General features: G+C 42.1%; 1 protein-coding gene across 1 annotated transcript in view; it reads right to left on the bottom strand.

Moving 5' to 3' along the window:
- ITGB7 (integrin subunit beta 7) overlaps positions 1 to 12,561 on the bottom strand; it is a 108,136-nt gene that overhangs the window by 81,831 nt on the left and 13,744 nt on the right. The window contains exon 2 of the mRNA XM_068267217.1: positions 2,709 to 2,796. Coding sequence (XP_068123318.1) covers positions 2,709 to 2,796 — 88 coding nt within the window. The remainder of the gene's footprint in view (positions 1 to 2,708; positions 2,797 to 12,561) is intronic.

The raw sequence follows: 12,561 nt of genomic DNA, 5'->3' as shown, positions 1-12,561 counted from the left end.
TGTTTATAGGGCATTCCTCAAGCCAAATACTTTTTTGTTTTTGTTTTAATACTCTCATTTTCCTATAAACTAAATAAACCACGCCCACAGGTTTTCAGAGAGCCTTGGCAGTAGCAAGGGCTTATGGGTGCTCAGTCTGGGCAGGGGGAGGAGGAGGTGTTACTAGCCATTGATTTTAGAGGCAGAGTTGAGGAGGGAGGAGGGGGGGTTAGGTTTTTTTCACAGTCTGAGTGCTGATGGTGCAGATAAGCCTGCCTCTGTGTAATGTTTACAAACAACATGGCTGCTGTCATTGTATCACAGGAAGAAATAATCATTTTCTATTAAATATGTTTGCAGCTAGATTTGCTGTGTAAACTATCTAAACTTTAGATAAGATATATAGACAAGTTACTTGTTATAGTTCGTTCATCTCGGATCCGCTTTAACTTATCTGTTTGTTTTTGGGATGTGGGAGGAAACCGGAGTGCCCAGAGAAAACCCATACAGGCATGGGGAGAACATACAAACTCCATACAGATAGTGCCCTGTCTGGGATTCGAACCGGGGACCCAGCGCTGCATGGCGAGAGTGCTTTCCACTTCGCTGCCCACGGCGGCAAGGTTCCTAAAATCAAATGGCTATGGCTGCTTCATACCATACATTAAGTGATTTGCGGCATTTGCTCTGCGATTGCCGATTGCCAGTGATCATCAAATCACTAATGTAGTAGCTCGCTATGGGAGTAGTCACACTGCAGCATTTGCGATATGAGAAATCATGGCAAAATCGCAGAAAAAACACAATTGCAATGTTTTGCTTTTCGGTATGAAACAACCCTTATGGTAACAATTACTGGCAATCAGTTACAAACTGACTTGTGTAGTCAGATGATATTTATATATTATGGAGGGTTTTTTTTACTCTAAATTGGAGTAATAATTTAAAGGGTTTCAGTATAATTGTGTTGCAATACTTGCATATAGGGATACTTTACTGCTTTGTAAAACATTTGTAGCAACACAGCATAACCACCCCCCAGGGGCGTTGCTAGCCCCAAAGATCAGTGGCACATGCCCGGATCTATTCTGGGGTGCGCCGGATGCCCCCCAGGCAGAGTCAGCTGTGGTGCCTCAATGGCGAGCATGCTGGGAGCTGTGGTGCATTAATAGAAGGTATGCTGGGTGCTTTGGTGCCTCTATGTGTGCATACTGTGTGCCGCGGTGCCATGCTGGATACTGTGATGCTTTGATGGGGGCATGCAGGGAGCTGTGGGTCTTCCATGGGGCCATGGTGAGAGTTGTGGTACTTGAATGGGCACCAAAATGAATAAGATTTATAGTTTTCTAAAACTCTAAATTTGTTATTCTTGGTTAAGTATATCAAGCCCAAGTACCCCCTAGAACCCTCAGAAGTACCCCCTAGGGTACGCGTACCACACGTTGAGAACTAGGTCCTAGGATACTAGCAACGCCCTTGTCACCCCTCATTGTAAGTTTTTGGACCTGTTTTGATTCCCTATATTTCCTATGGAGACATTTTCCTTTGCTTGTTCAGTAAATATTGTTTCCACAACCCATATCAACCTTATGATTATGCCAGTGGAGCTCTCCCCATTTGCATATGTCCCTTAACATACACTTTTCTGCATGAGAAGTTTTTAGACTGTGGAATAAAGGTTCTTCTGTGTGATCTGGTGCTGCTGTTGTGCACCGCTTTCAGGGTGTGGTATTCATTAAATATCACAAAGATGAATTCCGATAGCGTTCCCTTTGCCGGTATCTCGCCCAGAATCAGACAGGTGTTTGTGGTTGCCCTCAATATGAAATAAAATGTTTCTGTTAACACTTTGCATTCAGAGTGTAAGGGCTGGTTCACACTACCAGCTCAATTTGAAAAGCGCTTGCTAATGCAATGCTATGGGTGATTTTTATAAAATCATAAGGAAGGTATTGTAAAATGTAATCCATGGGGTTTTATTTTGTGTTTTAACATGGTTTTAAAGAGACCCTGAACAGACAAGCAAATTGGAAATCTGAACTTACCTGGGTCTTCTTCCAGCCCCCTGTAGACCGCAAGGTCCCAAAGCGTCCTCTGGGTCCCCTCCGTGGTCCTGCTGGCAGCTCCATTAGGTGCGCAAATACGGTCGGAAGTCGTGCACAACTGCGCATGCGTTGCCTGTCCGCACTCCCGGCTCGATCACGCATCCATCGCTGTGAGCATTCTGTGCAAGAGCAGTTCGCAAAAGACTGAGCTGCGCAGGAGGAAGCCCCAGGTAAGTTCAGATTTCCATTTTGCTTGTCTGATCAGGGTCCCTTTAAATGTGTTTATTGTATTCGGTATGTTATGTCTTTACAATTCTTAACTTTAGGTTCCTACTTGATTTTCTCCTGTTTTCTACTTAGTCATATTTTCACACCATATTAGTAAAATGCCCTTTTAAGCCACCAGCAAGCAAGAAAATAAAAATAATTCTGATAGTATTTTTTTCACCTATTTTGTGTTTGTTTGTGTGTTTGTGGTGGTGGGGGAGGGGGGGGACTTTTTCAAATGCAGAGTGCTTAAAAGTTATTTTAAACAGAAGATGAAAATGTATCTCCTATGAGTAAACTTAGGAGAAAAAGAGAACTAGTATAGCTCACTAAACACTGTGTGGTTCTTCATATAATATGTTGGAGCTTTATAAATCAATGATAATAATAATATAATACAAGCAGGAATCACACTACCTGCTTGGCTTGCTGACTCTTGGCTTTCAGAAAACTTGAGTATCGTCAAAACCAAAACACTGCAAACGAGAATCTCAGACTTCATGTTCTGAAATGATAAAACATTTATTTTAAATGTAGAAAATACATATAATTTCTTTGGACACTTATTTGAATTACATTTTTACATGCAATCTTGTCTGGAGGTTGCACACCACAATAAGAGGGCTTTATTGCTCACAGTCTTACTTTGTGGCCTTTACCAGTACCAGGAATGGAACATAAATATACCATTAAAAAAAAATAGTTCTTTTTTTTCTGCACATGGTTTGCATTTTTCTGTTTTCTTCCCCTCCTCCCCCCACTTTCCCCCCATAAGCAGTAACGTTTTATTGAATATAAGCAACATAAAGTTGGTCAACCACAATGTATAACATACTATTGCTTCAATATTGGACAACCATGTCTAGAATAGAAATAACAAAAATACAGTTATCAATCCACTCTGCAAGTCCACAAGAACCTAGTCACATAGGCAAGTTTGGGGGGATTACTGGTGCCCAGAATCCCCCCTCAGTCTCTCCTTTGTGTGAGTCTCTTAGGGCTGATTCACACGGACGGCTGGCGGCGTTGGGGTGGCCGGGAAGTAGCGTCGTCCTGTGACATCTCGTTCGGGGGCACTGGTACAGGGATCGTCGGCTTCCGGCATGAAGGGGACATGAAGCTGCGGCGGATAGCAGGCCCTGGACGTCACATGCGGCTACTAGGGCTGGCCGAAACGATGCGTTTAATCAGGATCGGAACGCCGCGTTTGCGCAATCGCCGGTAGCCGCATGATGCTAAACGCTCCCATTCACTTGAACCAGCCCTTAATTTATTCCTGTCTCTCATTCTTCCCATCTCCTCTCTCTCTCTACCCCACTCTCTTCTCCCCACAGACACACTGACACACTGACACTCACTCATGTCTCTTCCCCTTTAATGTCTCTCGCTTTCCTCTCTCTACCCCACTCTCTTCTATCTCTTTCTCACACTCTCCTGTCCCTGCCTCACCATCTCTCTCCCATCCTTCTACCACCTAAAAAAATACAAAATTCAACATTCTAAAAACTACTGTATATTTATATAGCACTGACATCTTCCACAGCGCTTTACAGAGGACATAGTCATGTCACTGGGGGTCCTATGATGAGAAGCTCACAATCTATATCACTGACATCTTTACAGAGTTATAGTCGTAGCAGTAGAGTATTGTACCGTGGTAGTATTGTATCGTGTTGGAAAATTCGATGTACCACCTTTTAATGTTGCATGTATATAGCTGGGTCCTCCTCAGCATACAGGATTCGTGTCTGATGAAGGTGGAATAGCTGACAGCTTACTCTTATTTTTTTTTTTAAGTTAGCCAATAAATGGTATCATGCTGATTCAAAACTCCTTGCTTTTACAGTACAAAGTCACATCAGTAATTGTCCTCAGAGGAGCTCACAATCTAATCCCTACCATAGTCATACTCTGATGTCCTACCATATTATTAATTAGTGCGTGGCTGAGAGAGACATTTTTAGGAATCCCCCACCTTAAAAATCCTGGGTTTGCCCCTAACCAGTGTTTTATCCTGTTGTGCAATACTGCAACACATAGGAAAACTATGTAAAAAGACTGATGAGTAAAGGAAATGAAAAATTTATCACATGACTCAAATCATTTAAATGTGTTAATCCAGCACAGTCCACCTCTCATTACCCTCTATAAGTTTCCTGTGAAATGAAGGTAAGCGTGGCATTAAATAAATTGAGAGGAATCTTACTTGGACTTTAAACCATAACTCCCAACATGCAAAGACCAGAAAAGCTAGTGGTTGGTGTAGACTTTGTACAATCCCCCACACAGTCCAATCAAAGGCCCCAATTCATGAAGCACTGGTAAGATTGCTGTGCACAGACTGCGTATGGCAATATAACGTCTATTCACGCCACAAACATAAAAATCAGCTTTACAGTGCTAAACAGCTTTTCACTTTCCATACATTTCAGAACCATATACCTTTTTCTATGATTCTACGACTATTGAAATATTGATCAGAATTAAATCCTGAGAGCACGTTTGAAACGTCAGAGGACAACCTGGATGTGGAAACTTGACCACAAAGTGGTTGATTTACAAATCTTACATAGTTTGAAAAAACATCAAGTTCAACGAGCAAATTATCTATATTTATGCTATGAATCACCTCTGCTTATCTGTTTATCTCAGGATGTATCTCTCCTTACCTGTCTTTACTCTTTGGGGTTGATTCACAAAGCTTACTTATTTTTCATCTTAACTGTAAGGAGAACTAATGCATGAGATAAACAAATAGGGGGAGATAATTTATAAGACTACCAGATAAGGATATTTAAATCATGAGTTATGTTGAAAAGGAGAGATAAACCATGAGTTAAAGAGGAACTCCAGTGAACATTTAACTGTTGGCAGGTGATGTAGCTGCTGCATGTTTTTTGGCAGTTGGAAACAGCTGTAAACAGATATTTCCCACAAAAGTTCGAACTTTTCTTGTGGGAAGGGTTACTTGTGGGAGGGTTTTCACCACAATATCAGTCATACAGCGCCCCCTGATGGTCTGTTTGTGAAAAGGAATAGATTTCTCATGTAAAAGGGGGTGTCAGCTACTGTTTGGGATAAAGTTAAATTTTTGGTCGGAGTTTCTCTTTAAGTCAGTTAAGGAGAGATACATTATGAGCTAAAGAGAAATTCCGACCAAAAATTGAACTTTATCCCAATCAGTAGCTGATAACCCCTTTAAGATGAGAAATCTATTCCTTTTCATAAACAGATCAGCTGTATGACTGATATTGTGGTGAAAACCCTCCCACAACTAACCCCTCCCACAAGAAAAGTTCGAACTTTTATGGGAAATAGCTGTTTACAGCTGTTTCCAACTGCCAAAAACCATGCAGCAGCAACATCACCTGCCAACAGTAAAATGTTCACTGGAGTTCCTCTTCAAGTCAGTTAAGGAGAGATACATCATGAGTTAAGTCAGTTAAGGAGAGATAAATAGTTATTTTAAACACAAGATGAAAATTATCTCCTGAAAAGGTGAATTGATTAAGGGCCTGTGTGAGCTAAAAAGTAAAGTGAGATAATTAACAGAAAAGCTTTGTGAATCTGCCCCTTATCTGTTGATCTCATGCATTAACTCTTCCTATACTTAAAGGGAACCTGAAGCGAGAGGTATATGGAGGCCGTCATATTTATTTCCTTTTAAGCAACACTAGTTTCCTGAATGTCCTGCGGATCGTCTACCTCTAATGCTTATAGCCATAGACCCTGAACAAGCATAAGCAGATCAGGTGTTTCATTATTGTCAAATATGACAAGATTATGCTTGTTTCTGGTGTAATTTAGACACTATTGCAGCCAAATAGATCAGCAGGATAGCCAGGCAACTGATATTGTTTAAAATGAATTAAATATGGCAGCCTCCATATACCTCTCACGTCAGTTGTCCTTTAAGGTGAAAAACATGTATGAGGAGATAATTTAAGAATCAACCCCTCAAAGTGTCAAAGACTTTCTGGGGGATCTTACCACTGCCTCATTACAGGAGGAAGTGGATTGAAATCTTGGACATTGGCCATGGCCAATGAGAGTGTGGCTCAGGGCAGGCCACTCACTGATCTACCAATAGCTCTGATTAGTCAGATAATATGTTGAATTTACATCCACATAATCAGTTCCACTTATAAATAAACATTTATAAATGTAGTCCTACAATCACCCATGGGCATCATTGGGGAGGATTTGTATACTACCTTAAAAGAGAATGAATAAAGACTTCTCATGTGCGTTCTTGAAAGTTAGGTAAGCTAAGAAGTAACCTGCTGTGGGTGGAGACAAAGCCTCATTCAAGAGCTCAAATTTCCTGACACACCTAGTGATAACTCAAGCATTGCTTTCATGTCATACCACAACACTGAAAGAAGCACAACTGCATAGATGTCAACACCTGGGCACTCCTTTCTGGGGGGGGGGGGGGGGGGGGCGATAGGGTGTCCCTGCATGTATGGCTTGTCAGGAAATAAGACCAAAATGTGATTCTTATTACGCTAGCTTACATACAATTCACTTCACCTTTTCTCCTAAGTGATATTTTTTAACACCTTGGCCCATATGCAATTAACTTTTTCTCCTTAAGGGGCCCATACACCTAACGATTTTCCCGCCAATATACAGCAGATTCCATCACTGTGATCGAATCTGCTGTGAAATCGTTGCGCAAACATTGACCGAACGATCGATTTCTACCGTTCCTGTCGATTCCCGTCGTTCCTGTCCATGCGGAAGATTTCGCTCAATCGTCGGCGGGAGTGCGTCGATAGCGGCGTTTAAATGTCCGACGACCAATGCAATACAGCGGCACTATATTACCTGTTCTGCCGGCGTGTGTCCCCGCTGTCACCGCTGCTCCTTCTCCGCTGGGCTCCGAGTCCGGCAGGCTTCACTTCTTCCTGTCCCGGCAGGAAGTTTAAACAGTAGAGCACCCTCTACTGTTTAAACTTCCCCGGACAGGAAGTACAGTGAAGCTGCAGCCCAGAGAGGAGAAGAAGACAGCGGAGATCGGGGGACTCGTGCCAGCCGGATCAGGTAATGTATGCGGGGGAGGGGGGGGGGGGGCGGCGGCAGCAGCAGCTTCACAGATGGTGAATCGATTTCATGCTGAAATCGATTCACAATCTGTTTGCAGTAAAGGCAGCCATACGATCCCTCTCTGATCAGGTTCGATCAGAGAGGGATCTATGCGTTGGTCGATCTGATGGCAAATCGACCAGTGCGCTGTTTGGCGCCCCCGGAATTGGTTGTGGTACACATGGCAATGGCGGAGAAAAAGACATAAGACATACATACATACATAAATACATGCATTTACAGGAATATTCAGCATAGCATTGGTGCAGAGTGTATTGTTACAGGCGGGGGCTAGAGTCAGTGTTGGCGACTGGAGAACTGCGTTGTACATGGGCTAAGCTTGAGGGGACCAGGTGGGAGAAGTGTTCGGGGGGAGTGTTCAGGAGTAGGACTGCCTGGGGAAAACAGGTGTTTCTACGCCTCGCGGTTCTGGAGCGGACTACTCTGAAGCAGTGGCCCGATTGGAGGGGCTCAAACAAGTGGCTTCCCGGGTGGGAGAGGTCTTGGGAGATCCTGCTGGCTCTTTTCATCATTCTGGCAGCGTGGAGGAGATCGAGAGGGGGCAGGGTCGTGCCGATGATCTTTTCCGCAGCGCTAATTACTCTCTGAAGTTTGTACTTGTCTCTAGCGTTGGCCCCCATGTACCAGACAATGATGGAGGAGCAGAGGATGTACTCAGTGCTGGTCGTAATGGAAAAATCTACGCTTACGGATCATTACGCGTAATTTTACGCTATTACGCAATTACGGTTACGGCGTAGGAAATTATCTACGGTTCATCACTGTAATTACGCGTTAACTTACGCAGTTACGCGTAAGGATACCGTAATGTAGGCACTTACGCTACGATGTTACGCGTAGTGCCGTAATACCCATTAATGCGTACTTTTTGACGCATGTGGACGATGTGTACGCAATAGCCGTCAATGTGACAGCTATTGCGTACACATCATTCGTATGCGTCAAAACGTACGCTTATATACTGAAGGGCGGGAGAAGATACTATTGGTTGCTTAGGATGTTGACTGATTGTCTACTCTTAGAAAAGGGGAGTTTTTATGTTAGTAATTACGCGTAAAATTACACGTAAGTCTTCGTAAAATTACGCATGCCTAGCAATTACGGTAGACAGCGTAATTACGATACCACTGAACTATTTACGTGTAAATAATTACGCGTAAGACCGTAAATTACGCGTAGCGCTTACGCGTAAATTTGCATTGAATTACGATGCGTAATTACGCTCATGCGTAATTTCGGCCCAGCACTGGATGGACTCAACTGTTGCGGAGTAGAAACTGGTGAGCAGGACACGCGGGATGCCAAATTTCTTCAACTGGCGCAGGAAAAATAGCCTCCGCTTTCTCCTAAGTGATATTTTTATAACTTGGCATAAAAAACATTTTGAGCCCCCAACAAGCAAGAAAATACTCAAAATACATTTTTTGGTACCTTTTCACCAACTTTTTTCAATTGTAAAATGCTGAAACTTTAGTTTAAAGAGAAGATAAATATTATCTCCTAGCAGATAACTCAGGTGAAAACATGAATTGCATGTGGGCTATTGGCCCATTTGCTATTAACTTCTTCTCCTGAGTTTTCTCCTAGGTGATATTTTCAAACTTGCCAGTAAAATGCCTTTTAAACCACCAGCAAGCAAGACAATACTCAAACTAATTTTGATAGCACAATTTCACCAACCTTCTGGTACTTTTTCAGTTGCTAATTGTTGAAAAAAAATGTTTAAACAGAAGATGAAAAATTATCTCCGAGGAGAAAACTCAGGAGAAAAAGTGAATTGCATATGGGCCCTTATCAGTAAAATGCCTTTTAAACCACCACCAAGCAAGGGAAATGTTGACAATACTTTTTAACCTTTTCAGTCTGGAAAAGTTATTGTAAACAGAAGATGAAAAATGATCTCTGAGAAAAAAAAGTAAATTGAATAAGGGCCAATATGCAATTCCTTTTTTCTCCTAGATCATTTTTCATCTTCTATTTAGATTGATTTTTCCACGCTTTGCAATTGAAAAGTAACAAAAAGTAGGTTAAAAAGTGCTATCAAAATTATTTTAAGTATTTTCTTACTTGCTGATGGTTTAAAAGGCATTTTATTGGCAAGTTTGAAAATATCACCTAGGAGAAAACTCAGGAGAAAAAAGTACGGTAAATAGTACATGGGTCCTTGTAATACAATTTTAAACCACCAGCAAGCAAGAAAATACTCAAAATAATTTTGATAGTATTTTTTTTACTAACTTTTGGGTACTTTTTCAATTGTAAAATGCTTAAAAGCTATTTTAAAGAGAATATGAAAATGATCAAACTCAAGTGAATTGAATATCAATGTGAGATATTTAATACTATAAAATAACTATCATGTACTTGACTGGGCTATATACTAAAATATTAAAGGAAGTAATAAGAGCTTTTGAATTAATTTAAATACTTAGTAAAAAAAAATAAAAAATCACATGTGAGTTGTGGTTTTTTTTTACATTTTAAATGAGTACACTGTATTTATATTTTGGCACTTTTTGTCATCTTTTCTCACAGTCTTTATCTATAACCTGATCAGAAGCTAGCTGATGCATCGTGATACTTGGAAACAAGTCTGAAAGGGTAAACCAAGAAACAAGAGCGGCTCAGCATCTTATTAGGGTCTGAACATTTTTTACAGAAAGCTGCAGATGTTGCTGAAGTAACTGTGGCCGTTGTAAGACATTACTGTGTGCGGTGAGAGGAAGGTGAGATGAGATGTAACACAGTAAGGGTTTAACCACAAGGGAACATTCTGATAGCATCAACATCACTATGTGCACGCTTTAACCTAAACCTGGGAATAAAGAGCTAAAGTACATTGCTTTTTGATTAACACACATTTCACTTTAAATTCCAACTCTAGGCACAATTGTTTTCCTAGTATTATGTTTATGCTAAGTGGCCAGGCTAGTATTCACGTATTCTGAAGTTCCAACTTTAGCTGATATCAAATAAATTACCTAATCACCTGATGATGATGATGATGATGCCGAGTATTGGTGTTCGTGAATAGGTTTGCCACAGATAGATCAGGATTCAGTATATAATTTGCAGGACATGGAAATAAAAAAAAAAAAAAGCCTATCTGGCACTTCTTCTTCTACTACTTGCAGCTTCTCACAGTTGCTGACATTATTGCTCACCTATTGCTGACCTCTGACACGGCTTTGACTCTGCTCCTTTCTGCTGACTCAAACAGCTACTGATCTGCTCACTCACCTGTTGCTGAAGTCTTACCTGGCTCTGCTCCTTTCTGCTGCCTCATACAGCTACTGATCTCCCCACCACTGATCTCCCCAATCACCTGTTACTGACCTCTGACCTGACTCTGCTCCTTTCTGCTGACTCAAACAGCTACTGATCTGCTCACTCACCTGTTGCTGAAGTCTTACCTGGCTCTACTCCTTTCTACTGCCTCATACAGCTACTGATGTCCCCACCACTGATCTCCCCAATCACCTGTTACTGACCTCTGTTACTGACCTCTGACCTGACTCTGCTCCTTTCTGCTGACTCAAACAGCTACTGATCTGCTCACTCACCTGTTGCTGAACTCTTACCTGGCTCTGCTCATTTCTGCTGCCTGGCAAAGCTACTGATTGTTCTGCTCATCTGTTGCTGTCCTCTGACCTGACTCTGACTCTGCTCCTTTCTGCTGCCTCACACAGCTACTGATCTCCCCACTACTGATCTCCCCAAACACCTGTTACCGACCTCTGACCTGCCTCTGACTCTGCTCATTTCTGCCACCTGACAAAGCTCTGACCTTTCTGCTCCCTAAGGGCCCATTTCCACTAGTTCTGCATCAGTTCTGCATCCGTTTTTCTGCATCCAGGTTTCTGGATGTGGCTATTTACTACACGCAAATTCTGAATGCAGAAAAACTGACTCCAATAAATGCCTATGAACATGTTAGTGGAAACAGGCCCATAGGCATTAATTGGAGTCAGTTTTTTCTGCATCCAGAATCTGCGTGTAGTGGAAACAGGCCCTTACACAGCCGTTGATACTCCTCCTCACCTGTTGCTGACTTCTGACCTGGCTTCTACTCTGCTTCTTTCTGCCACCTGACACAACTATTGATTTCCCTAATTACATGTTGCTGACCACTGACCTGGATCTGTCTGCTCCATTTCAGCCGACTCACACGGCTGCTGATCTTCCTGTTGGTGTCCTTTTGTTGGCAATGGCCCTGCTTGGCAGCACCTACACTTCGGCTATGCTATGACCATGGTTGTCTCTCTGCAGCCAGAAGCTATTTTATATGCCTTTAACAACACTTTGCAACTCTGCTTTCCAAGCTGACCATGTTCCTAATCCCAAGGGTAGGTCAGAGAATTTCCGAGGAATATCGATTTCTGAACTTCCGATCGGAAATGGGCTTACCACAGCGGCAATCGGAAATCAGCTTCAGAAATCGGTATTCCGCTAAAAAAAAGACATTAACGCAACTCTGAAATTTTAGCCCAATCACAAAATATGGAAACATCGGACCAATCACAGGCTGCAGAATTTTTACATGGAAACGGAATACTGCAGACATTTTACATCAATCACAAGACTCAGTAGTATCTGAGTTTTGTAATTGATAATATCTCTGCGGAATTCCGATTTCTGAGATAAACCTCTGCATTCTCTGATTTGTTCAATATCAACAAGTATTTCCAAATTCCAAGTGTTGTGATTGGCCTAAAATTTGAAATTATAGGCCAATCACAGGACTCGGAAATACTTGGTAGGACCAATCAGAAAATGTGGAGGTTTACCTTGGAAATTGGAATTCTGCGGGGTTATTATTATACCAATCACTAGACTCACGGTAATAGCTGAACTGCCAGAAGCGTGTACACATTTGGGCTGCAAGGCACTCAATCCTGTATGGAGAGTCCCTGCCAAGTGGAGGAACAGCTGAGCCGTGCCATCTGGCTGATTAGCCGGTGGTTCAGTGGTTGGCGGCAAGAGCCGTTAGTGTGGGGTGTGCATAGAGTAAGGAATACAGGGACCCCGTGTGTGGTCCGCAACTATTTTTATTGACAAAAAATGCACTGAAAGCGGACACAATCAGCAGCACCGTTAGTTCCTGCATCTACATTCTACTACTTCATGCTTACCACAAGAAAATTTATGTGTGCTCAAACAC

Source organism: Hyperolius riggenbachi, chromosome 2 (genome assembly GCF_040937935.1).
Source record: "Hyperolius riggenbachi isolate aHypRig1 chromosome 2, aHypRig1.pri, whole genome shotgun sequence".
In the NCBI taxonomy this organism is placed as follows: domain Eukaryota; kingdom Metazoa; phylum Chordata; class Amphibia; order Anura; family Hyperoliidae; genus Hyperolius; species Hyperolius riggenbachi.
Note: the sequence above shows the minus strand (reverse complement) of the source record. Positions and strands in the feature narration are given on the sequence as shown.